The sequence below is a fragment of the Mobula birostris genome, chromosome 11 (assembly GCF_030028105.1).
Source record: "Mobula birostris isolate sMobBir1 chromosome 11, sMobBir1.hap1, whole genome shotgun sequence".
NCBI classification, from domain to species: domain Eukaryota; kingdom Metazoa; phylum Chordata; class Chondrichthyes; order Myliobatiformes; family Myliobatidae; genus Mobula; species Mobula birostris.
This window is the reverse complement of record NC_092380.1, coordinates 4,031,673-4,059,462: the sequence shown is the minus strand read 5'-3', so window position 1 is coordinate 4,059,462 and position 27,790 is coordinate 4,031,673. Positions and strand designations below refer to the sequence as shown.

General features: G+C 43.6%; 1 protein-coding gene across 1 annotated transcript; it reads right to left on the bottom strand.

The window, feature by feature from the left end:
- Positions 1-53: 53 nt before the first annotated feature.
- On the bottom strand, positions 54-27,790 carry prmt1 (protein arginine methyltransferase 1). The gene is made up of 10 exons (XM_072271511.1): positions 27,739-27,790; positions 20,714-20,827; positions 19,021-19,176; positions 16,718-16,781; positions 13,402-13,544; positions 9,735-9,822; positions 5,135-5,250; positions 4,744-4,894; positions 3,682-3,803; positions 54-2,432 (listed from the first exon to the last, which is right to left on the bottom strand). The coding sequence occupies exons 1-10, from the start codon at positions 27,754-27,756 to the stop codon at positions 2,349-2,351; spliced, it is 1,056 nt and encodes a 351-aa protein (XP_072127612.1). The 5' UTR covers positions 27,757-27,790; the 3' UTR covers positions 54-2,348.

Below are 27,790 nucleotides of genomic sequence, written 5' to 3'. Positions count from 1 at the left end.
TGACTAACACCAGCAAACCCCCCTCCCCCCATCACCTACCCTACCCCACCCCCACTGAACACCTTATTGCCTCCCCCATCCCCAGACCAATAGGTTGCAAACATGTATGCGCCGGTGACGCTGTGCCCTAGAATAGCCTTGTCTAAATATAAAGTGACAGGATAACTTTGGAACTGGCACTGGTCTAACTGGGTAGTTGCACAACAATGACACAGTCCAGAGCCGTGCCATCTCTATGGAACTCAAAATAAGCAGCACATTGCAGACGGTGAGTAGAGGAGTTAAAATGAGCGTAAGCCGCTTGAAGTTGTGATAAGTAGAAAGTGGTAAGTCAACCAGGGCTCTAGCTTGGAGTGGCCTTTGCTGGACAGTGAACGCCGGGAGCAAAACTGGGCAGTCACCACAAGCAGGGGAGCTTGTCAACACTGGTCACACTCAAAGCAGCCGCTGGCAAGATTAAGAAAGCACGACTAGTGTGCATGCAGTGAATGGGGGCTGGGTGGTGAGTCACCAATCATAAATGACATCCACTTTTAAGGCTGGCTCTTGAAACAGTCCAGGCCAATTGGAGAAAGGACAAAAAGAAATTAGTGTTTTAAGCCCAAAACTAGTCTCGGGTGCCAAAAGTAACTAAAACCCCATTTCTCCAGATGATTCACTAAGGAAATAGGATTATGCTGAAATAACTGTTCCAGTTATAAAGAAAGAATTAAACAGCACAGATTATGACTCCTAGTGTGTGCTAGAATCAGATCACTTTGCAATGTTTTCTTATCTTGTTACAATTACTAGCTGCCAAATGTGAGTACACTTGTCGGGGGGGAAATAATGAGGTGATTTTTCTCAGGGTGGGGGCTGTTAGGAGAAAAAAAAGGGATGCATAACCATTTCCATGTTTTTTTAAAACAACTCTTCTGAAAGGTGGAAATTTTATGAGGCATCACAGACCCACTCCCAGGAAATGTTTGAACAGAGCCTCCTTGTTTAAAGGAGCTTCAAAATTTTCTCACCCCACCCCACGTTTCACAACAGATAACTAATCAGCTATGCAACAAACTCCAATCGACCAAATATTTTAATTTGCTAAGGGAATTACGATTATGGAATCTCTGACTTGGCTGTGCCATGCTTCACAGTAATGACCCTTGCAGTATCAGGGGCAAAGCACATTGCCACAAATCTTTGCCCAAGAAATTGAGACCTGGAGGCTCCACAAACAAGAGCCTCATGCAGGGAATAAATGAGTAATGATATGGTATGTATTAGACTCAAGTCACTGAATTACTACTAAAGTCACAAGGCAATTCCTTGAGGAAGGTAATGCTAAACATGTTTTAAAAAAAAAAGGTGGGCTAATTTCAAAATATTGATGATTTAATGATTGGATAAGTCACTGGGGGGAAATTATTCAATTTCTTGAAGATGTAGTTATGCTGAACAACTTTTTAAAGAGGACAGACAACTTATCAGAGCGAACAAGGTATCAGCAGCTTCTCATATGTAATCTCAGGGCATTATGACCCCATTAACAATCCAATGTCTTGTAGCAAGTCATATTTTAACCCGAGATGTTATCAATAACACAAACTAGAGGGGGGTGGGGGAAGGCAAAACAGAATTGGCAGGTAGGCCTCTGGGTTCTCCACACTGGAAACCAGCTCAGAAAATGACTAATAACCACCAAATTCCTTACTTCAAATGCATTTGCTCAGCTAAGGTTTGAGATCTCAGTTTTACCCTGCCTTCTCTGCAAGATGGTTTCTGCAGTAACAGCCTTCTTCATAAATACTGCATGTTGAGATGCTCTCCACTATACAACAGTTCTCCAAACAGTTAACAAGGTCCCAAAGATACCTACGCAGAACTAAGATCCACTTGTAAAGATGTGCCAGAATCGCTTTGTCGATGAATGAATGACTTGCCAAATTAAAGAATTCACAGAAAACTGAAGTACCATTCTTTTAAAACAAATCACAGCTCTTTTCATGGCATAACCTAGATCTTAACCACTCCTCCCCCACAGATAGATTAGTATCATACATTTGCATTAAAATGTTTCTGTCTGAAAAGCAATCAAAAACGATAAAGCAGCCTAAGAATGGTTTCAGAGTAACTCAAATGGCAACTATAATTCTAGACGTCCTCTTTCTCCCATCACTTCCCATCAGTTGCCATGCCGATGAAGGTCAACCAATTTGGAGGACAGTCAGTCACACAACCAAATAGCAGTTTCCTTTGAAAAACAAAATTATCTACATATCGGATACTACAGTAGTTGCAATTGAGCCTGCAAATGGTGCGATGTGGACGGTGCGTATGGCTGGAGGGGTGGGCGGGTAGAGGTGGATCTAACGCATCTTGTAGTCAATGGAACTGGACATTTCACACAGTTGTCCTTTGAATTCGATGTCAACGGTGAAGTCGAGATCTCGCTGGGGAGGGAAAGAAAGTTGCAAATATTAATATTTTCTCCACTTTATTGAAATATTCAAGCTTAACTGAGCAGAGATGCAGCTTCTTCCCACCACTGTGAGAGTTGCAGTAAGGCAAAGATAGCTTGGGGCAGTTGTAGTCAAGTGGAATCTTTTAAGTGAGTCTGCTGGAGACATCACAGCTTACCACAAACCAGATGGACTGTAGCAGTGGGCACTCAAGTCAAACAAGGAATGCCTCTGTAGTGAAACTTTTTGAGACAGGCCTTCCTAAGACATTGCATCCCTTTACAAAAGTGGCTCTCTTCCTGGGGTTTAAGGACCCCTTGGTTAATAGTCCAGGTCCATGGCAACAAAAAAAAGGTTGGGAACCATGCTTTACACAATAGGGGGTGCCGGAGACAGATGAGATTACAGAAGGATGTGAAACATACCCAGCAACTAAAGCTCTATTTGTTCTTACTAACTTCAAAATATCAGGTATCTGCTTGAAGTTTTGATTGACTTTAACAACTCTATCATGAATGGTGATTGATCTTGCAAGGAATTCAAATATACAATTTACAGTAATCAGGACCCCTAACTGATAAAGGTAACAGCTTTCTGTTCAAGCTTCAGAACAGCGGGTGGCAGAGGGCTACGATGTTCTCCTCGTTCTCAAGTTAAATAAAGGGAATGCTCGAGTTGTACCAGTGCACATGTTCTGGGCCCAGTCATTTTCATTATTTTCTTAATCGATGACGACAATTACTTCAACACACCGAAATGGTGAATGTACCAACAACCAGTCTCAGTACTACAAGGGATCAACAATTTAGGAATAAGAAAGATCAGTGGATTGCAAAACTTAGGAATTCTCCCCACTAGAGAGCTGAAGATATTGAGACACTGAATACATGGAAGACTGAGATCTGATTTCTGGACACAAGAGGGAATCAAATTAAGGCAAGTGGGGAAAATTGACAAGAGGATCAGACTCCTCCTGTGTCTATAAATTAAAGCTGCCCAGTGCTCACCAGAAACATGTTCACCACTAGTTACCAATGCTACTGCTCACATGGATTAATAGCAGAGGATCCAAGCCAACAGCATTCCATCTTTCAGATCCTATCCAGAACAAAGGCTCATTCAGGGACTATTCTTGTAAAATATTATCTGGCACCCCTACATCTTGTGTCTTTTGTACTGTGCTCCAAATGTAGCTGTAACAGGGGACCTCTGTGCACATTCTCATACTTTCTCCACTTACATTGTTCTTGGCATTGGGTTTCATGCCAACCGTTCCAAAGATTTCCTCGCCTCGTTTGACCGTCAGATAGTCCTCCATATAGAAAACGGTCTGTTTCCAGTGAGTGTAAGGGGCATCAGGGGCTGCAATTAAACAAGCAGGTTATACCATCAGCACAAATATTCCAACTGTCAGCAGAGAGACGGTCTATCTTTATTTAAATACAGCACGGAACAGGCCCTTCTGGCTCTTTGAGCCACGCCACCCAGTAACCCCCAGTTTCAACTCTGGCCTAATCAAGGGACCAATTAACCTACTAACTGGTACATCTTTGGACAGTGGGAGGAAACTGGAGCACTGAGAACCAGGGAGGAGTAGAAACCCCTTACAGATGCTGCTGGAATTGAAATGCAACAGCGCTGCACTAACCGCCACGCCACCGTGCGCACTTGGTAGCATTGCAGCTGAGTGAATATAGGGTGACAACGCCCTCAAAGAGGAACCATGTAACTCAGCCTGGGTCCATAAAGCATAGAAGAAATGTTGCACAGCTGAGCTCTGGGACTAGAAAACAGAGGGAGCAATTGCATATCCTTTGAAACACTTTCTTAGACAGACAATGGAAAATCTTTGTATAAATTCAAGGTGCTGGTAGATAGATAATTGATTATCAAAGAAAGTAGTCAGGAATGTAAAACTGAGCCTACAATCTAATCAGCCACCATTTTACTAAATAGTGAAGTAGGCTTGAGGAGCCTACCCCTACTCTTACTCAGTTTAGAGAGTATAAAGAAGGGTGACAGATATTTAAAAGACAACTGATGATGTGCTGACAGTGAAGGTCAATGTCAGGGACATAGAATAGACAGATGTAGAGTGTAGGAGACTGATAGGAAAGTCAGTAAGGTCAGAGACAGCAAAGGTTACAAAGGCTGTAGGTGGTGGAATTTGGAAGTGAGAAATTGGAGGGATTTTGAAAAAGTAATTCTAGCCAGCAGCTTCCCCCAACACCCAGCACAATGCAATTTCAAAATTTTAACCAGTCTGACATGATCCAAGAACCTGAAAGCTCCGTTTGGTTACCTGTCGAGAACCCTGTCCTCTTGTGACAGCGGGTGAACTCGATGTTGAAGTATGCTACTAGCGCGTGGATGTAGTCATTGCGTGTAACTTGAAGGCAGAAAGGGGATGTGAAGGACAGGTCATCTACTTTCACTGTGTAAATATCCACCTCCTGAATGGAAAGACAAGTCAGTAGCCAAACCATAGGAATATACTCTGCCACACAGTCTCACCTCCCCAACATCTTTTATTCAACCCAAGCCGGAGGCTGCCTAATTGCCATTCAATAGCAGAACAACCATTTCCCTTAAAAAGTTTTCACAGATGTACTGAAGTTCCATTAATCAATTTACCTTTACACCCCAATTTCCGTGTCCAGAAGGACTTACAAATACAAAAAACACTTACTAACCTTGATGAGACAGGCATTGGTCACCAATTGCTTGGGATCCACCACATCCACTAGTGGCTCCTTGATGGCAACGTCCTTGATACAGGACATATCAAAACCATAGACATTCTCCCACCCTGCAGGAGGAAAGCAAAGGGAAATGGGCAGTTTACCACTAAGTATAAAATTCTATCCTTGCAGATTCACACTGCCATCAAGTACTAAACTTAAAACCAGTTTTGTAACAACATTTAAATTTTTTTTCCTAGGCATCTTGGATTCAAATTACCAGCTTGTGCACTAATAACTAGAAAATAAATACACAACAAAATTAAATAATTTTCATTACTGAACATCTATCAGTTCCACTATGAACATCCATGCACTGTGGACAAAAACAGACAGTTAGCAATGAAAAGGCCATTTCATCATTAAATCCCATAACCAATTCTGCTCCACGTGTTATGATAATATCTGATCATCTCAGTCAATAACTTGAAACAATGAAAGCTGTTTAGGTAAGAGTGCCCAGACATCCACTATCCAATCAGACTTTGGTGAGGCCTAACTTGGGAGTGTTGTGTGCAGGTCTGGCCACCTTACCTAGAGGGAAAATGTAAATAAGGCTGAGAAAGTGCAGAGAAAATTTACAGTGGTATGCAAAAGCTTGGGCACCCCGGTCAAAATTTCTGTTACTGTGAATAGTTCAGTGAGTAGAAGATGAACTGATCTCCAAAAGTCATAAGGTTAAAGATGAAACATTCTTTTCAACATTTTAAGCAAGGTTAGTGTATTATTTTTGTTTTGTACAATTTTAGAGTGAAAAAAAGGAAAGGAGCACCATGCAAAACTTTGGGCACCCCAAGAAATTTGAGCTCTAACTTTTACCAAGGTCTCAGACCTTAACTAGCTTGTTAGGGCTACAGCTTGTTCACTGTCATCGTTAGGAAAGGCCGGGTGATGCAAATTTCAAAGCTTTATAAATACCCTGACTCCTCAAACCTTGTCCTAACAATCAGCAGCCATGGGCTCCTCTATGCAGCTGCCTAGCCCTGAAAATTAAAATAAATGATGCCCACAAAGCAGGAGGCGGCTATGAGAAGATAGCAAAGCCCTTTCAGCTAGCCATTTCCTCAGTTCATAATGTAATTAAGAAATGGCAGTTAACAGGAATGGTGGAGGTCAAGTTGAGGTCTGGAAGACCAAGAAAACTTTCCGAGAGAACTGCTTGTAGGATTGCTAGAAAGGCAAATCAAAACCCCCGTTTGACTGCAAAAGACCTTTACAGACTCTGGAGTGGTGGTGCACTGTTCTACTGTGCAGCGACACCTGCACAAATATGACCTTCATGGAAGAGTCATCAGGAGAAAACCTCTCCTGCGTCCTCACCACAAAATTCAGTGTCAGAAGTTTGCAAGGAACATCTAAACAAGCCCGATACATTTTGGAAACAAGTTCTGTGAACTGATGAAGTTAAAACAGGACTTTTTGGCCGCAATGAGCAAAGGTATGTTTGGAGAAAAAAGGGTGCAGAATTTCATGAAAAGAACACCTCTCCAATTGTTAAGCATGGGGGTGGATCGATCATGCTTTGGGCTTGTGTTGCGGCCAGTGACACGGGAAGTATTTCACTGGTAGAGGGAACAATGAATTCAATTAGATACTAGCAAATTCTGGAAGCAAACATCACACCATCTGTAAAAAAAGCTGAAGATGAAGACAGGATGGCTTCTACAACAGGATAATAATCCTAAACACACCTCAAAATCCACAATGGTCTACCTCAAGGTGCAAGCTGAAGGTTTTGCCATCGCCATCACAGTCCCCCGACCTAAACATATCAAAAATCTGTGGATAGACCTCAAAAGAGCAGTGCATGCAAGGAGGCCCAAGAATCTCATAGAACTAGAAGCCTTTTGCAAGGAAGAATGGGTGAAAATCCCCCAAACAAGAATTGAAAGACTCTTAGCTGCCTACAGAAAGCATTTACAAGCTGTGATACTTGCCAAAGGGGGTGTTACTAAGTACTGACCGTGCAGGGTGCCCAAACTTTTGCTTTGGGCCCTTTTCCTTTTTTGTTATTTTGAAACTGTAAAAGATGGAAATAAAGTATTCTTGCTTAAAATATTAAAATGTGTCATCTTTGGAAATCAGGTCATCTTTTACTCACTTAGCTATTCACAGTAACAGAAATTTTGACCAGGGGCACCCAAGCTTTTGCATGCCACTGTACAAGGATGTCGCTGAGTTATAAGGTTAGGATTTTATTCCATGAGGGGAGATTTGATAGAGATATACAAAATTATGAGGGGTATAGATTAGGTAAATGCAAACAGTCCCCCCCCCCACCCCCCAAAAACTGAGGTTGGGTGGGACAAGTAGAAGTCTGGGGTTAAGGGTGAAATGTCAAAATTTAATGGTAACATGGGGTGAAACTTCCCCAGAGTGGTGAGTTTGGGATGAACTGCTAGCGCAAGTGGTGCATACCGGCTGATTTCAACGTCTAAAAGTTTGGATAGGTGTATGAATGGTAGGGGTATGGGTGCAGATCAACGGAAGTAAACAATTTAAATGGTTTGGCACACACTAGATGAATTGAAGCACGTTTCTGTGTTGTACTTTTCTATGACTATCCTTTGGCAAGGAAAATTGTTAATTTTACCCTTATATGCTGTATTTTTTTTTACTTAGCACAATAACAGATCCTCCTAGTCCAGTGGGCCCCTGCTGCCCAGTCATGACCATGTGACCAACTACCCTACTGACTGGGAGGTCTTTGGAGTGCGGGAGGAAACTCGCCTAGTCATGTGGAGAATATACAAAGTCCTTATGGACAGTGACAGAACTGAACCCGGGTCACTGGTGCAGTCATAGCATTACGCTAACAATGCCACCCCATTTATACAGCATGGGCAGGCCCCTCAGCCCAACGAATCTTCCTGTGTCATTTGCCCATATTCTATCAACGAACCTGTCCAAATGTACATTGTACCCACCTTTGAGGGGGAAAAACCTGCCTTTCGCATTCTCTCTTTAAATTTTCTCCCTCCTACCATACACCCGTGTCCTCTGATTTTAAGCTCCCCTACCCTGGGGGGAAAAAAGGCTAACTAGTCACCATAACTCACAATGTTATATACCTTTAAGGTTACTGCTCAGCATTCTGCACTCCAGGGAAAACAGTCCCAGCCCATCCAGTCCCCATGTTGTATCTCAATGACTTGGATGAAGGAATCGATGGCTTTGTGGCCAAGTTTGAAGATGGTATGAAGACAGGTGGAAGGGCAGGTAGTACTGAGGAAGCAGGGTATCTGGACAACTTAAGAATGGGCAAAGTGGCAGATGGAATATAGTGTAGGGAAGTGTATGGACCTGTACTTTGGCAGAAAGCATAAAAATGTGGACTATTTTCTAAATGGGGAGAAAATTCAAAAATCAAGAGTTGCAAAGGCACTTGAGAGCCCTCGTGCTAAAGTTTACCTGGCAGGTTGAGTCAGTGGTAGGGAGGGCAAGTGGAATGTAGCATTCATTTTGGGAGGACTAGAATATAAAAACAGGGGTGTAGTGCTGAGGTGCACTTGAGTGTATTGTGAGCAGTTCTGGATCCCCTTATCTAAGGAAAGATGTGTTGGCACTGGAGCTGGCCTGGAAGAGGTCCATGAGAATGCCCCCAGGAATTGAGTATTTGATGGCTCTGGGACTGCACTCGCTAGAGTTTTTTTTTTGAGGGGGAGGGGGAAGAGAAATACTGAAAAGTATCAAATATTTAAAGGCCAATATACAGTGAATGTGATGAGTCTAGGACTGGAAAGCAGCGCCTCAAAACTGAGGGGCATCTATTTAGAACAGAGATAACAAGGAATTTCTTGAGGCAGAGAGTGGCGAATCTCTGGAATTGCCAAGGATGGCTGTGGAGGACAAATCATTGGGTACATTTAAAGCAGAAGTTGAGATTCTTGGTTAGTCAAGAGTGTCAAAGATTATGGGGAGAAGGCAGGAGAATGGAGTTGAGAGGGATAATAAATCAGCCATGATGGAATGGCAAAGTAGATTCCATGGGCTGAGTGGCCTAATTCTGCTCCTACATCTTAAGGTCTTAAAAATATCCTGTTAACTGAAGAGAATGAGCAAGCTTGTGGGATTGGTTCCACTCCAGACTCAATATCAAGGTACAATGCTACTGTGTTAAGTGCCATACTGACCTATCCTTTGCAGGGAATTTCTCTCCAGATAGCATGCAATCATTTCATTGTCACTGGGGCTGCCACTGAAACACATGCTCTGAGAATGTGAACTTCCACAGTATACTCCTCATAAAATTGGGAAAGTTTCGAGCAATCTTGACGACGGGTGGGATTTACACGTGGATATCACCGGTGACAAGTCACCCATATGCCATTGACCAATGTCATTTACCAGTGACTACAGTGAAGGCAGGTGGACCAAACAAGTTCCTGGATAAAATTCTTGAATATTTCAGTTAATCAAAACTCTCATCCCTAGTTGCTGTTTGTGTCGGAGTTAGCCCTGCTGTTTTATGTAAGTGGATACATTTGAGCAGTATTTCAACAGCGGAATGTCTCTAACACGACAAAATACACATTTAATTTTGTAAACTTACAGTGTATTTTATAATCCTTGTACTGTCTATCCTCAATGGCTGTAACATATAAAGCAGCCCGGTCAGGGAAAATCAGGCCATCTGGTCGCTGGGGAAGAAATAAATGACATTTTATTCAGTTTAAATCAATGTGCAACAGGTGCCCAGGGTGGGCTTGACATATGTTGCAGGTTCAGGTATTAAATGAAAACTACAACCTTAGCTTCCTCCAAGAGGACCACTACCTTACATTAGAGTTTGCAGGCTTGAATGCATCAGTGATCTGGAGAGCTACGTTGGCTGGAGTTAAGGCTTTACGCTTTGGCTCTTGGTAGGATCACCCATGCCAAACAGGTCAAAGGGTAGAGGCCAGACTAAGAGTGGCCCACTGGTCCTCCAGGTTCGGCTCAGGGCTAACAACCGTGATTGGTAAAACAAAATTGTTACGGAAACAGCAATGAAGAACCTTTCTACAGCTTAGTGTGATGGTATTCCTGAGTCTCCACCCGGGACTTCCACGATTGACAGCACCGAAAACTGAGGAAATTACTGACTTGATGTAGGAAGCCCTGAAAACCACCAGAGCTGGAGGCCCTTCATTACTCCCCTAAACCCCAGCAGTGCAAAGAGCAGCAAGTACAACCTTGGCTTATAACCTAAATGAATACTGATAAACTATGAATCAACTGAGACTCAATAAAGACACACCTGCACTTATCACAATCACAAATGAGGAATACAGTTGTTTAATCAAATAAAGCGGCTAAACAACCAATCCACCCAAACGTACTATTTTTAATTAATGCATATCCAGATTCGCAAACTCAGCCAGCTCCATTATGGGCACTAGCCTCCCTAGCATTGAAGACATTTTTAAAAGGTGACACCTCAAAAAGGCAGCAAGGACCCTCACTAGCCAGTACATGCCCTCTTCTGATTACCACCATCAGGGAGCCTGAAGGCCCACACCCAGTGTTTCAGAAACATCTTCCCTCCCACCATTACATTTCTGAACAGTCCATGAACACTACCTCACCACTTTTGTCACAGTCATACTTTATTGATCCTAGGGGAAATTGGTTTTCGTTACAGTTGCACCACAAATAATTATATAGTAATAAAACCATAAATAGTTAAATAGTAATTATGTAAATTATCCCAGTAAATTATGAAATAAGTCCAGGACCAGCCTATTGGCTCAGGGTGTCTGACCCTCCAAGGGAGGAGTTGTAAAGTTTGATGGCCACAGGCAGGAATGACTTCCTATGACGCTCCATGCTGCATCTCGGTGGAATGAGTCTCTGGCTGAATATACTCCTGTGCCCACCCAGTACATTATGTAGTGGATGGGAGACATTGACCAAGATGGCATGCAACTTAGACAGCATCCTCTTTTCAGACACCGCCGTCAGAGAGTCCAGTTCCATCCCCACAACATCACTGGCCTTACGAATGAGTTTGTTGATTCTGTTGGTGTCTGCTCCCCTCGGTCTGCTGCCCCAGCACACAACAGCAAACATGATCGCACTAGCCACCACAGACTCGTAGAACATCCTCAGCATCGTCCAGCAGATGTTAAGGACCTCAGTCTCCTCAGGAAATAGAGACGGCTCTGACCCTTCTTGTAGACAGCCTCTGTGTTCTTTGATCAGTCCAGTTTATTGTCAATTCGTATCCCCAGGTATTTGTAATCCTCCACCATGTCCACACTGACCCCCTGGATGGAAACAGGGGTCACCGGTACCTTAGCTCTCCTCAGGTCTACCACCAGCTCCTTAGTCTTTTTCACATTAAGCTGCAGATAATTTTGCTCACATCATGTGACAAAGTTTCCTACAGTAGCCCTGTACTCAGCCTCATCTCCCTTGCTGATGCATCCAACTATGGCAGAGTCATCCGAAAACTTCTGAAGATGACAAGACTCTGTGCAGTAGGTGCTCTTTTGCACTTATTTTCATTATTTCCTATTGTAACATAGTACTTTATGTCTTGCACTGTACTAGCTACTGAAAAACAACAAATTTCACGACATATGGTTAGTGACGATAAACTTGATTCTGATCTAAACTACCTCAGCAACATCTGCAATGATAGCTGGATCGATTCCTCGTGGACTGATGTACACCACCGTACTCAAAAAATCCAGCCAACATCCCTGCTGTGGTCTTTGGTGCAAGTGAGGTACCCGTGGAAGCTGTGCCTCTGGGGCCAAACCTCTGCAACATGATGAAATGAAATTGCAGGAGAAATTAAAACTTTATAAAGGTTTTAAAATCGGCATAACCACAAATTGGCATTGTATCTGCTGGCCATCTCTATTAGGAAGAATATACTGGACTGGGGTCTGGGGATGAAGACAAATACCGATAATGGAAATCCAGAGTAACACATACTAAGGGTGAAGGTCTTGTGTTGAGAGGCAGGAGAGGCTGTGATTCTCAAGATTCAAGACTCAAGATTATTTAACGTTACTTCCAGTAGACAAGTGTAAAGAACAAAATAATTGTTATTCCTGTAGTACAAAGAAAAACACAAGAAGAAAAAATCTACAAATAGATAAAATAGCTTACATACATAGATTGATTGTATGTCCATAAAGTGACATTAGGCACAGGAGTGTCTGTATGTAAGGTATGTACAAAATAATTGTTATTCCTGATCTGATGCAACACAAAGAAAAACACAATAAGAAAAAATACACAATACAAATACATAAAATAGCTCACATACATAGATTGATTGCGTGTCCATGAAGTGACATTGGGCACAGGAGTGTCTGTATGTAAGGTATGTATAACGGGAAATGTCAAAGCAGTAGTGGTGGGGTGAGTTCGTGGGTAAAGGTGTTGATCAGCCTTATTGCTCTGGGAAGTAACTTTTTAAGTCTGGTGGCCCTTGCTCCTTAGGGCATTGAAGGTTAACAGGAAATGTGGAGGTGCTGAAAATAAGCAAGTGTGCAGACAGAAACTATTTGCATTTGTGGAGAATCAGGAAATCCAAGGGAACAAGTTTAAGGCTAAAGAGTTAAAGGCAATGAACGAAAACCTTTGTCAAGATGCAATTGACCAGCATCTTGAACACACTCAGTGGGTCAGGCAGCATCTATAGGGGGAAATCGACAGCACTTCAGATCGAAACTCTTCATCCTGCCCAGATGTCCGAAAATATCAACTGTCCACTTCCCTCCAGATGCTGCATGACGCACTGAGCTCCTGATAGCTAGTTTGTTGCTCCAGTTCGTTACTGTCTGTCAGGAGTGGCAGAGGAAGATCCAATCAATGCTTTCACAATGCAAGGCAGTCAGAACAATACCCGAGAAAATAAAGTTGTAGGAACACAGGGGAAGTAGGGGAGTGGAGCTACTAAACTATTTCAGTGAATCGTCATAGACTTGGAGGTTCAAGAAGCCTCTTCCTGCCTTGGATCAAAGCAGAATCATTGTTTCTGAGCAAAAACTACAAAATGGAGGAACCTGGCAGCATTAACTGCATATTCACCTGCGGAGTTCCTTCATCATTGTGGGCATTGCTCTGGATTTCCAGCATCTTGTGCTTAACATTTCTGAAACAGGGGATGAGGGAAATGGGGCAAAATCTAGATGAGATTAACATACGCATTTCACTTGACTGCTGCTTCCAAGTAGCTACTAGAATCCACACATTACTCTGTTTTCTGTCTCGATACATACCAACCACTTGTCACGAGCGTAGATAACTGTGTTCAGCATCGACTCATAGAAGAGGCAGTAGCCCATCCACTCACTGATGATAATGTCCACCTTCTCCACAGGCAAGTCTACTTCCTCCACCTTGCCCTTGATTATGGTGATAACTGAAAGACAGAAGTAATATATTTCAAAAATGCAAAATCTCGCCACTACTGCCAAATTATATTAACTCTAGTCTATCAGTCTGATCATGGGATGAAAAAGAGGTGAACCTAACCTTGTAGGCATTGTTTGCTGATTTTACCCCATAACTGACCCAATCACAGGATGGAAATCACCCAAAAATGCACTTGCCACCTGGACTTGTATCGTTACTGAGAGAAATCTACAATCAGAGGAGTAGCTCCCAATTTTTTTTTGCCATGGACATCTGCCATTATCTGAGGGGTCCATGGACCCCACGTCAGGAACCCCTGAATTAAGAGTAAAGAGCAAAAAGCAAGCTCCAATCTAGTTTAGGATTGTAGGGTTCTACTATTAGGCAACCAAATTTATTTGGGTGTCCCATTTGAGAAAGTAGCCTGCTTTTATTTGGGGAAGATGATGTAACTTTAGACACAAGTTTTACTTCTACGGTACAAGAAGCTGTACTGAAAATGCTGCTCATAGAACTTTATTAAATCATTGTCACAGGACACCGATATGCCAAGGGTTCCAAATTATGGTCAATTTCACAATCTCAATGACCACATATATCAGGATAGTAATTTCTACAAGAAGATCTTGAGAATCTGCTGGAGGCAATACCACAACGCAGACCCTTCAAGAGATCCACAAAGCCAAGGAAGCAGCTTCTAACCTCCATTGTCTCGGTATGCATCACCCAGACAGTCTGAGCGACAAGATTCAACCTTGATTTCAAGCACATGCCCCCCCCACCCCCCACCATTCCATTAGCTTGTCACTTGGTATATCATCATCCAAAGGTAACTGGCACTTGATCCTGCCTTTCAAAAACACAAAATTTACATATTTTGCTTAACTCTCGTAATCCACCCCACCCCCAACCTGTGCAGTGCATTACCCTTTTACTTAATAAAGCATTTGCAAAACCAAGCAGCATACCAAAAGTAATTTGTTGTGATGTCTGCTCAGCTTAGTGGCATTGGGAAGGAAAAACTGGTCTGCCTTAATCAATTAAAAGGTGCCACCCTCCATAGCATTTGAGAACAGACCGTCCCAGCCATAAACCCACAGCCACAATTAATACACAAGTTCTTGGCCAGATACCAAGCTGCTGCCCTATCAACTGGCATTTCAGGAATAAATAAAGGATTTATTTTGTCTGTAAAAGCTTTACGATGCACACAAAACATAAGGCACCAGAACACAGGCAGTCCCCAAGTTACACAAGGGTTCCATTCCACAGAACCACCTATATGCCAGCCATTCAATAGCCACCCATCGGTCTGAAGGTAGATGAGTCACCTGGACCAGATGGTGTACACCCAGGAGTTCTGAATGAGGTGGCTGAAGAGTTTGTGGAGGTATTAGTAATGATCTTTCAGAATCACTAGATTCTGGAAGACTGGAAAATTGCAAACATCACTCTACTCCAAGAAGGGAGCGAGGCAGAAGAAAGGAAACTATAGGAAAGTTAGTCTGACCTGTGGTTGGGAAGATGTTGGAGTCAATTATTAAGGATGAGGGTTCAGGATATTTAAAGGTACATGATAAAATAGGCTGTAGTCAGCATGGTTTACTCGAGGGAAAATCTTGTCTGATAAACCTATTGGAATTATTTGAAGTAACATGCAAGATAGGGATAGACAGAGGAGAATCAGTTGATATTGTGTACTTGGATTTCAGGCCTTTGTCAAGATGCCACACATGAGGCTGCTTAACAAGCTATGAGCCCAAGGTATTACAGGAAAGATTCTAGCATGGATAAAGCAGCGGCTGATTGGCAGGAGGCAAAGAGTGGGAATAAAAGGAGCCTTTTCTGACTGGCTGCCTGTGACTAGTGGTGTTCCACAGGGGTTTGTGTTGGGACTGATTCTTTTTACATTGTATGTCAATGATTTAAATTTTGGAATGGATGGCTTTGCTGCAGATTGCAGACCATATGAAGATGGTGGGGGGCAGGTAGCTTTGGGTACTTTATCCAAGAAAGGATATGCTGAAACTGGAGAGGGTTCAAAGGAGGTTCATGAAAATGTTTCTGGGATTAAATGGCTTGTCATATGCAGAGCATCTGTTGGTCTGCGCCTGTATTCAGAAGAATGAGCAGTAACCTTATTGAACTCTATCAAATGTTAAAAGGCCTTGATAGAATGGATATGGAGAGGATGTTTCCTATGGTGGCAGAGTCTAAGACCAGAGGATGCAGTCTCAGAAAAGAGGGGTGTCCTTTCAGAACAGAAATGAAGAGGAATTTCTTTAATCAGAGTAGTGAATCTTGAGGAATTCTTTGCTACAGACAGCTGTGAGGGCCAAGTCTGTATGTATTCCTAAGGCAGGCAGAGGTGTTGACAGATTCTTGATTGGTCAGGGCATGAAGGGATACAGGGAGAAGGTAAGATATGGGAACTGAGAGGAAAATTGGATCAGCCATAATGAAATGGTGAGGCAGACTCGACGGGCCAAATGGCCTAATTCTGCTCCTATATTTTATGGTCATAGCTATTCACTGTATACAAAGGTTACACACTCTTTTCATCAAATATTTACTCCAAACACTACCCATCATTAAACCAGGGCACGGCACCACAGCAGCATAATGGTTAGCAAAACACTATTACAGCTCTGAAGCTAGCGGTATCAACACCGGTCTTCCGTGCCAATGGTCCTGGGTTCGAATCCGGCCGGCTCCCTGCACGCTTTCCATCCGTGCTGGGTTGAGCATCGACCTAGCAACTTGGCCCCATACAAATGATAAGGAAAAAAAAATGCCACCCGATGCGCGAAAAGGAACAATGATAGCTCAGGTGATGGAGCTCAGAGTTCAATTCCTGCATCCTCTAAGAAAGCTTGTGCGATTTTCCCATGTGCGTGCTCCAGTCCCTACCACAGTCCAAAGACGTAGGTGATTTGGTCATTGTAAATTGTCCTGTGACTAGACTAGGAAGTAAATCAGTAGGTTGCTGGCCACTGCAGCTCGGTGGGCCACAGGACCTGTTCCCTACTACAGATCTCTAAATAAAATAATGGAATATATACTGCGTTCAGTCAATGACTACAAAACACTGAAAAATCTTTTAAACATGTATGGGAGTACTTGCTCGAAGTCAAGAGTTCCACAAGTCACCCCATTACCTCGGGAACTGTGGATTCTTACCATGATTCAGGTTGTTCGCTTTGATGATCTTCTCAGCGTATTCTGAGATATTGGAGCATTCAATCTGTCATTAAAAAAAGATTTTTTTAACAAGCTAAATGAAAGTCTTATAAAAAAGACATTAAAGCAATAAATCAAAAATGCAACTACAACACCCATTCTTCAGCATGAACATAATTACTCAGAACGACAAGGTGTCCACAACTCCACATGAAAAGTCCCAAGCTCGGTTGCAAGAGGAGGGCTGGACATGGGGCTAGCAACACCAGTGCTACAGAATTGCTAACAGGAGCCCCGAAGACCTCATCCCTGGATACGCCAAAACGGTCTACACCTGGGAAAATTTGAAAAATTGGTTCAGGACTCAGAGGACTCTGGTGAGCTGGTATCGGTGGCCTTTGCTCCAGTACAAGGAATCCATGTAAAACTGGGCAAAGTTGAACATTGATGGGTCGTTCATGATCAAGCATTCCAAAGACTAAACAAAGAACATTGGAAAAGAGAGTAAACTACCCAAAACATGGAAACAACACGAGTTCAATTCCTGTTTTACAGTTTTAAGCAGCGTGCCAAGCAGGTGATTTCTCCTTCTCCCCCCACCCACAAGCCCTGGATACGCTGCCTGCTTGTTATGAATTGCCAAGTAAAACAAGCCACATATCCTTGTGCTACCAGGGCTCACGTAGCATGGTTGGCACACAGACACCCCCGATTTCAGAGTAACATAGTTCAACAAGAAATAAAGTTACTCTATCGTTTGTTTAAAATAACACAAAGTGATTTAGATCATCACCATCAGGTGCCGTGCCCAGTTTGAGCTTTGACTGCCATGGCCCAGACACTTCTGTTTCAGGTCAAGTGGATCAATTCATTGGTATTCATTTCCAGTTCTCTGGCTGCTGTCTCCATCATTTGTCATTGGCTTCCTCTTGCTTTCTTCCCTTCAATCTTTCCCATAATTACCGTGCATTCTAACTCCTCTTTCCTAATCACACGTCCAATGAAGTTATGTTGTCTTTTCATGATCTCATACATTATTTCTTTTTGCGTTTGCTCTGTTCATGACATCCTCGTTAGATATTCATTTCATCCATGATATTTTTTGTATCCTCCTCAAAAATCACATCTCTGCTGCTTCAATTTGTTTCATGTTATTAGATATTGTCCTAACATTTATAACATAACTGGATAAACATAACATTTCAGTACTGAGGCAGGCTGTCATGCCTAGTTTAGTATTGGTCAGTATACTCTTCATTCTTATAAAGGTGTCTTTTGCCATCCCTATTCTTCTTTTGATGTCCATGTCGCACCTGCCACCTGATGTCACCCAGCTTCCTAAGTAGCAAAAGTTCTGTACTTGTTTTATGTCTTCCCCATCTATTCTCAGCCTGCAGATAGGATTCTCCTTCTTTTTGGATATCACCGTACATTGCCTTTTTGCAATTGACAGACCCATTTTTGCACTTTCTTCAACAACTATATCAATTAAGTTTTGTAGTTCTTCCTCCGTACTTGCAATTAACACAGTGTCACTGCATATCTGAAATTATTGATGTTTTCACCAACTTTGATTCCCAAGATCTCTTATTTTTTGTCATGTTGTTTCACTGTACACATTAAATAAATCAGGGGAGAAAACACACCCTTGTCTAATGCCTCTTGATTTTCGTAAATTGACTCACTTCTCGGAGTGGCGGAGGTCTTTCGAATCTAGATCCAGAGTTTCCTGTACTATTTCAAATAACTTCTTGTGCTTCACTTTATCAAATGCTTTTGTGTAGTCGATAAAACAAACAATCTTTTTGCACCCGAATAGCTCGTTCTGATAGTATTCTTAACATCAATATTGTGTTACTTGTACCTTTGTCTTTCACAAAACCACATTGTTTTTTTTTTTTACCTGTTTCAGCTTGTATCTTACTTTTAGCTCTTGTTATCAAAATTCTTAGAAGTATCTTGGTGATATGACTCATTAAACTTATGGTCCTATGTAATTCACATTCTATTGCTCCAGGTTTCTCAGGAAGAGTGATAAATACTGATTTTTTCATCTCTTCTGGTATTATTCCAGTCTCATATTCAGTCCTGGGTATGGCTCTAAACTGCAACCGGTGATGAGGCTCTGATTGGGGACCTTCAGAGCTTTGGGAAAAGTGAAGTTACCCCTTAGCGATTTAGATACAGCTCTTGAAGCCAGGGGATTGTATCTTTGGCAGTGCTCTGCATACACCCTTGGCTTAATATCATATGTAAAAGACAGGGCTGCCTTCAAAGGAGACTAGCTCAAGATAGGTCCTTACCCCAATAACCTTCTTAGCACCAGCCTTTGCTGCAAACATACAAAGGATGCCTGTACCACTTCCCACATCCAGGACTATCTTGTCCTTGAAGAGGTGTTTGTTGTGATACATGGAGTTTCTGTAGGTCAAAGTGCGAACCTCATCCTTCAGCATTTCCTGTAAGAAAACCAATGGGAAAAAGTCACAAAGGGCTCTCAGTGCTAAGGGCACACTTGGGCCCTCAACTGTCGCCAGCCTCAAGCGTTGACACGAATAAGGCAGACTCCAAATATACTCTCTATTGCACAACAGAAACATAAGAAATAAGATCAAGCCATTCAATCCCTCATGATAGCTGCACAATTAAGACCATAGATGGTCTTTTACCACAGACCTACTTCCCTACATCCCATAATCCTGGATACCCAACAATATAAATCTTGTCAGTACCTGCCTCCACAGCCTTCCTGGGAAGCTCATTCCTAAGACACACCACCCATCAAGTGAAGAAATTTCTTCTCATCTCTGTCCCAAGGGGCCAAACCTTATTCCAAAACCATGACCATCGCTTCAGGTGAAACATAATCCTCACCTCTCCCATCAAGCCCTATTAGAATATTGAACAGTTCATTAACATCACCATATTCTCTTAAACTCTAGATCAGGGGTTCCCAAACTAGGTACCATAGACCCTTCAGTTAATGGTAGGAGTCCATGGCATAAATGACGTTGGGAACTGCTGCTCTGAGTCTAAAGCAATCTGTTTTTCTTTATTCAACAAACAAGACCACACTGCTGGAATTCTGGTGACCTTTGGCTGCACTCCCTTGATCACAACTGTATCACTGGGTCAGGTGACCAGACCTGCGTACAATATTTCAGACGGAATGTCACCAAGGCCTTATAGAGCAAGATATTTCTATACTTACTGCCTGTTACACCGCTGGCATTTAGGACAGCTGTGAAGGTTCTCCATCTCTGTCTGTCCTTACTGTCACACACAGATAGAGGATTCTTCATTTCTGTTTCCGTATTTTATTTTACCAGCCAAGAGTTGCCAATCCTGAGTTGAACCTCTGAACCTGGAGGATCAGTGGTCCACTTAGTCTGGAATTTACTCTTTGACCTGTTTGCTATGGGTGACCCTACCAAGAACCAAACCATAAAGCCCCGACTTCAGCCAACATAGCTCTCTGGGCCACTAAGGAACATGAGCCTCCAAACCCTACAACTTGGAGGAAGGCACTTGTATGCTTGCATTCAAATCCTCTTGCTACAAAGTGCGATATCCGGCTATTGATATTTGGCCATGATCTCATCACATGAAATGAAGAGCTAGGAACCAAAACCTCCTAGTTTGCCATCCCAAGTTATGGTCATATTAAGTGATAGGCTATATAAAAAAAATGAAGTGCTCTCCTAAACATCAATACTAGAAACAGAATTCCTTCAGAACCACACATGACTGTTACATTATTACAATATCCTGAAATGCTGTAAGATCAATGTACTTTTCCCAAACTGATATAATGTAAGAAATCTGAGAGCCAGCATGCACAACACAAGCTCTTGTTCGTCCCATAAAAAGAAAGCCTAAAAACGCCAACGGGTCATTAAGGAAAAAATATTGGCTATATATAACACAACTCCTACGGGATCTTTTTCACTCAGCTAAAAATGCAGAAAGGGCCTTAGCTGAACACTCACTACTCACCTCATGTATTCCAAAGTGCGCATAGGAGTCAAAGTAATAATCCTTGGATGTCATGTCCTCAGCCTCGGCCTTGGCCGGCGCACTGCCATCTGGAGCACCAGAGAGTGAGCTCACCTGAAGTCAAATTAGGTGCAAATACAAGTTCAGGCTCAGAAATTATTGACCGTAATCCTGAGTTTGCTGAGAAAAGCTCACATTCTAAAACTACTGCAGAAAAGAACACTGGCTTGACTTAAAAATTTTCCTCAGTTGTAAATCCAGTACCCCCATACCTCTGGCATTTACACCCCAATTTGTGTTCTCATCATTCTGGCTTAATAACCCAAAATTACTCCAACCTCAAAAGTTGGCATTTCAACAGCCAAACGTGTAACCCAAGCGTTATCACGGTCTTCCCTCGTTTTTGAAAGACGTTTGGGGTTGGTTGGCAAGAGCAGTGGCAGAAAAAAGATGTACAGTTGAGAAGTGTAGAGCAAGGAATACTTAGGCTGCGTACATATTCAGAGGCCACTTTATTACACATAGCAGTGGAACCCACATCTGCTGCTGCTGTAGCCCATCCACTTCTAGACTCTTCACGTTGTGTGCTCAGAGATGCTCTTCTACAGACCACTGATGTAACATGTGGTTATTTGAGTTACTGTCACCTTAACCAGCCTGGCCAATCTCCTCTGACCTCTCCTATTAATAAGGTATTTTTGCCCATAGAACTATCAATCACTAGATTTTTGCACCATTCTCTGCAAACGCTAGAGACTGTTCTATGAGAAAATCCCAGATCAGCAGCTTCTAAGATAAGCAAACCACCCTATCTGGCACCTAGATTACATTTCTTCTCATCTAATGTTTTGTCTTCACAACGGGACCTCTCCACCATGTCTGCATGCTTTTATGCCACATGGTTGGCTGATTCAGTACTTGCAGCAATAAGCAGGTGTAGCTAATAAAGTGGTCACTCAGTATATGATTGGCTGCTTTACCTGCCCATCAATCAGAGGCTCTAGTGTTTTCACCCAGTCTACTGCTTTCTTACAGCAAGATACAAGACCTTTGGACCATCTAGATTTCACTGGCTGTCATGCACTGATTTATACTAATCTCACTTTATTCTCTTTCCACCCCCATCAACTTCTTTTGTTGCTTGTTTTGCAGTTGTCACTTTGCTGTTATCGTGTTTTGCCAACTACTGTGGGTATGCTACGTTGACACCAGAATGTGCTGGCCACACTTGCGGTCTACACCCTCCCCCCCCGCCCCAGAAGTGTTGGTTGTCAACGCAAACAACTTACTTTACTATAAATTTCGATGTATATGTAATAAATAAACTTGAATCTTGAAATTTCTCTCAGATTTTGCCACTCACCTACAAAATTGGGGAAATTTACAGTAGAAATTGGCTCAAATCTTGAGCTGTGGGAGGGGAAACCCACACAGTTGGATGTCACGTCGACTTTTTTTTTAAAAACAGAGTGGTAAGTGCGTGGAATGCACTGCCTGAGGTGAAGGTAGAGGCAGACGAAGTCACTTAAATAGGCATATGGATGAAAGAAAAACAAGAGGCCACTTTGGTTAAGGTTAAAAGGTCGGCACAACTGTGGGCTGAAGACTACTATCCCGTTCTACATCACATGAAAATGCAAGGCAGTACTGGAGGTCACAATGGAAGCTTCAGGTTTTTGGAGCTGTGAGGTGGCAGCACAACCCACTGCCCCACTTTCCTGCCCCCAACTTGCTATCAGCAAATTCACTTTGTTATAAATATTGCAAGTCAAATATGGATTTTTGCAGGATGTCATCTGTCAATCAAGCCATTTTGAGAACTTCATGTACTCAATACTTTGAGCATATCAATCAGCAACAGTCCTATCCTGTTGCTAAAGAATTTTATAGCCAGATCAATACTCTGAACACCTTGGTTCAGATGTGTATACATGGTGTCCTTTGCAAATTCCCCTGAAAACTTTGTGCAGTGACCTGCCCTTCACAAATCCATGCAACCTGCCGATCCCCTGAAGTTTTAAAAATGCTTCAATGCACGTGTCTTCTAATTAGTAAGTATAACCCACAGGAAATTTGGGCTAAATAGCCTGAAGTGCTTCAATTTTTCCCCATTTCTCTTAAACCTTTGGCTGAAGCGCAGAGTATTTCAGTTCAAAGGAGCAGCACCAATCGAGAGAATTGACAATGTTGAAGTTGTATGACGTTGGTGAAGCCTAATTTGGAGTAAAGTGTGCAGTTCTGGTCACCTACCTACAGAAAACATGTAAATAAGGTTGAAAGAGTACAGAGAAAATTTACAAGGAAGTCACAAGGAGTAGGACAGGTACGTGGACGGTACCTGTATGGAGGGCTATGGGTGGGCATTTTTTGTGTGTGTGCCATACTCTGCCAGAGCCTCGGTGACCACTTTTTTAAGTGGTTGTCTTGGAGGAAAGATTCTCTGAGTGGTCCCCCATGTCCTTCTCACAGTTTTTTTTTTAAACGAGGCTCTGTTGCAAGCTCGACACTCAACCCGGCACGGATGAAAAGTGTGACCGGGAGCGGCTGGACCAGATTCGAGCTCGGGAACCTTCGCTCTGGAGTCCAGCGCTGATGTCATTGCACCACCAGCCGGCTCATGGACGGGAATAGGCAGTCTAAATGCTTCAGCATGAACTATATGGGCCAAAGGGCCTGTTTCCATCATCATCATCATGCCAAATATTATAGCAGGGGAATGTGCTACTCAAAACAAGTAAAATATAGTACTGGGCACCCGGCTCTTTAGTACTGTTACCTTTATTAGTACAGGTTGACCTTCACTAATCTGGCACCATTGGGACCTGAGGAGTGCCGGATTAGTGAAAATGCCGAATTCCAGAAGTATCACATTAAGCATAATCAGTGCCGGATTATCAAAGGAACCGGGTTACAGGTAGCTGGATTAGTAAAGGTCGACCTCTACTATATTCAGTTTGCCGAGCCTTTCCCAACTCCAGAATTACCCAATGATGTACATAGTGTGCCATTATTTCCTCTTTTGCAAAGGCTGCCACACACAATTTAACGTATTTTGCATTTTATTTGCTTTTAACTTCAATAACATGGCTAAGGGCCTCATATTATTCCTGGCCGCACTTTTCTCTAATGCAATTAAAAACTGGGATGGATTTGAGGCATTTTCAATTTTATTGTGCTTTTGGATGTTAAATATTTGAACATTGGTATATCAGATTTGAATTCTAACAGCTTGAATTTGTGATGTCTTGCTATTGTTGACATCCCTCTATGCTTTATAGGGATGAACCAAAAATGAAATGTTAAATCATTAGGGAAGAGAAATAGAGGGAGATATTTGGAAAGTAATTCCTGAGTTAGCATAGTTCAAATAAATTTAAGTCATCACTGTTCATTGTCATTTCGACCATAACTGCTGGTACAGCACAGTAAAAACTAGACAACGTTTTTCAGGACCATGGTGCTACATGAAACAATACAAAAACTACGCCGAACTACGTAAAACAGTGCAGGCATTACAATAAACAATTAAGACAATAGGCACAGTAGAGGGCAGTAGGTTGGTGTCAGTCCAGACTCTGGGTATTGAGCAGTCTGATGGCTTGGGGGATGAAACTGTTACATAGTCTGGTCATGAGAGCCCAAATGCTTTGGTGCCTTTTACCAGATGGCAGGAGGAAGAAGAGTTTGTAATGAGGGGTGCGTGGGGTCCTTCATAATGCTGTTTGCTTTACAGATGCAGCATGTGGTATATGTCTCTAATGGCGGGAAGAGAGACCCCGATGATCTTCTCAGCTGACCTCACTATCTGCTGCAGGGTCTTGTGATCCAAGATGGTGCAATTTCTAAACCTGGCAGTGATGCAGCTGCTCAGGATGCTCTCAAGACAACCTCTGTAGAATGTGGTGACGATGGGGGAGTGGGAAATGGACTTTTCTCAGCCTTTGCGAAAGTAGAGACGCTGCTGGGCTTTCTTCGCTATGGAGCTGTGGTGAGATTCTCCGCCAGGTGAACACCAAGAAATTTGGTGATCTTAACGATCTCTACGGAGGAGTCGTCGATGTTCAGTGGAGAGTGGTCATTCCGTGTCCTCCTGAGGTCAACAACCATCTCTTTTGTTTTGTTCACATTCAGAGACAGGTTGTTGACTCTGCACCAGTCCGTCAGCCGCTGCACCTCCTCTCTGTATGCTGACTCATCGTTCTTGCTGATGAGACCCACCACGGTCGTGTCATCGGCGAACTTGATGGTGTGGTTCGAGCTGTGTGTTGCAGCAGTCGTGGGTCAGCAGAGTGAACAGCAGTGGACTGAGCACACAGCCCTGGGGGGCCCCGTGCTCAGTGTGATGGTGTTGGAGATACTGCTTCCAATCCGGACTGACCGGGGTCTCCCAGTCAGGAAGTCTAGGATCCAGTTGCAGAGGAAGGTGTTCCGGCCCTGTAGGCTCAGCTTTCCAACCAGTTTCTGAGGAACGATTGTGGTGAATGCTGAACTGAAGTCTACGAACAGCATTCGAACGTATGAGTCTTTTCTGTCCAGGTGGGTTAGGGCCAGGTGGAGGGCGATGGCAATGGTGTCATCTGTTGAACGGTTGGGACGGTACACAAACTGCAGGGGGTCCAGTGAGGGGGGCAGCAGGGTCTTGATGACCATAAGACAAATGAGCAGAAGTTGGCCATTCGCCATTTTATCATGAGCTGATCCATCCTCCCATTTAGTCCCACTCCCCCGCCTTCTCACCATAACCTTTGATGCCCTGGCTACCCAGATACCTATCAATCTCTGCCTTAAACACACCCAATGACTTGGCCTCCACTGCCGCCCGTGGCAACAAATTCCATAGATTCACCACCCTCTGGCTAAAAAATGACACATTATACAACCTTGAGATTTGTTTTCTCGCAGGCATACTTAGTAAATTCAAGAACTATAACAGAATCGATAAAAGACTGCACCAATAGGGTGGACAAACAACCAATGTTCAAAAACAAAAAAAAACATCAAGTGAGCGGCAGTTCTGAGGGCAAAAACACTTCGTTAATAAGAGGTCAGAACCAGTCAATAGACTGGTTCAAGCTGAAAGGAAGGCGATAGTAACTCAAATAACCACACGTTACAACAGTTGTGTGCAGAAGAGCATCTTTGATCGTACAACATGTAAATCTGAGTCTAGGGTTTACAAAGAAAGGTGTGGGGGGAAAAAAAACCATTGAATGGCAGTTTTGTCAGGGGAGAATGACCAGCCTAGTTGAAGCTGACAGGAAGGTGAGAGTAACTCAAATAAACAGCAGGGTACTGACACAACACATTGAACCTTCAAGTGAATGGGCTACAGCAGCAGAAGCCCACACCAAATTCCACTCCTGTACCCAATAAAGTGGCCACTGAGTGTATTTCAATGCTGGCAAAGATGAGGTCACCTGAGAAATAATTTCTAAATGATGAAGAGCTATAAATAGGAGGAACAAAGAGACTTGAGAGCCACACAGAACAGAAGCATTATTAACAGGTACTGAAATAGTCAAAAGGAATGAGTATAGAGAAGCAAGCACAAGGGGATAATGACAACAATGCCACTATAGGAAGATGTGCTGATTTAGATAACAATCCAATCATGTTCCCAGGCATTTGCACCTTAAAAAAAAAATCAGACTAGGATTGAGGGAATGGAGTATTAACTGGAATGATACTTGGCTAACTGTGCTCACAATTTAGAAGATTAAACTGTGAACAGATGTAGCACTGTTATGCAAAGGGATGGAGCATTTGTGTGCATAGGCTGTGTATGGGGTATGGGGGGGGAGGAAGGAGAGAGGGCTGATGAGATGAACAGGGGCTTTACATGTAGAAAGTCAGCAGTGGGGGGAGAGGAATTCAGAAAAGGGCAGGATGAGCAAAATAGGGAGCAGGAGTGTGAAATGGGCAGCTGGCACCTTGGGGGCAGGAGAACATGGGAGCTCAGTGCAAAGGGAAGGTGGGTGACAATGACTGAACAGAAATAGAGGCAAGAGTGGGAAACAGTGAGGAGGTAGGGGAAGGCGGGAGGGAGGAAACTGAGGGGGGTGGGGGCAGAGGGAAGGAGGGAACAAGGGAACAAATTGGTGGGGGGGGGGGGAGGATTGGGCCAGAGCGAAGGGGGTAACAGTGAATGGTAGTTTTGGTAGGTTAAGCAAGCATGAGACCAGAGTGTGGAAGGAGTGGGCCTGAGGGAGGAGACAGAGGGATGGGATGGGATGGGCTGGGGTGAGAGGATGTAAGAGGGGGGTCCAAAGAGTGAGAGGGGTGAGAGGATGTAAGAGGGGGGCCCAGAGAGTGGGAGGGGTGGGAAGACTGAAGGAGGGGCCCAGGGAGTGGGAGGGGTGGGAAGATTGAAGGGGGGGCCCAGGGAGTGGGAGGGGTGGGAAGATTGAAGGAGGGACCCAGGGAGTGGGAGGGGTGGGAAGATTGAAGGAGGGACCCAGGGAGTGGGAGGGGTGGGAAGATTGAAGGGGGGGGCAGGGAGTGGGAGGGATGGGAAGTAGGGGAGAGTAAGAGTAAAGGGGTGCAGGAAGAAAAGCAATAGTTGGCCGAACCGATGATATGTGGAATCACTTAAGAGAAGGCAGAAAACGTAATGATAGACAGGCGCCGGAGAGGTTGACGGCGACTCACTCTCCTTTGGGCCTTTTGTATCCCCCCCCCCACCTCAACAATCACCAAGACCTCTCAGATGGGTGGGTGGGGTCTCCCATCTGCACCCAACCAGCAAGAATGATTCACCCAGTCCCTTCAATCCCCTCTCCCCGTCCCCCAGGAGCGGTAACCAGGTGTCCGGCCACACGCCGCCGCCACCATTTTGCCGCCGCGCTGTCCCGCCTCGAACGATCCACTGAGTTGCCGCCGCCCCTCCCACCACCAGGCCCCCGCCTCCCCGCCCTGTCGCTCCCGCGTTCCGGCTAAAGCTGCCCTACTTTCCAATCGGCGAAAAAGCAGCAGCACCATTCCCTTCACCGTTCCCGTACCCAATGCCGCCCCCCCTCAACACCTACCTCCATGCATTCGGCCATCTTGAGAAAGAAATGCCGTCATGTTCGTCCGGCC

What these genes read in the sequence shown, in the direction of transcription:
- prmt1 (XM_072271511.1), bottom strand. An exon ending in AGCGAACAACCTGAATCATG is followed by an intron (nt 13,545 to 16,717) that starts GTAAGAATCCAC and finishes TCTGTCTTTCAG; the next exon opens with TTATCACCATAATCAAGGGC. An exon ending in AACCCAATGCCAAGAACAAT is followed by an intron (nt 2,433 to 3,681) that starts GTAAGTGGAGAA and finishes TTCCCTCCCCAG; the next exon opens with CGAGATCTCGACTTCACCGT.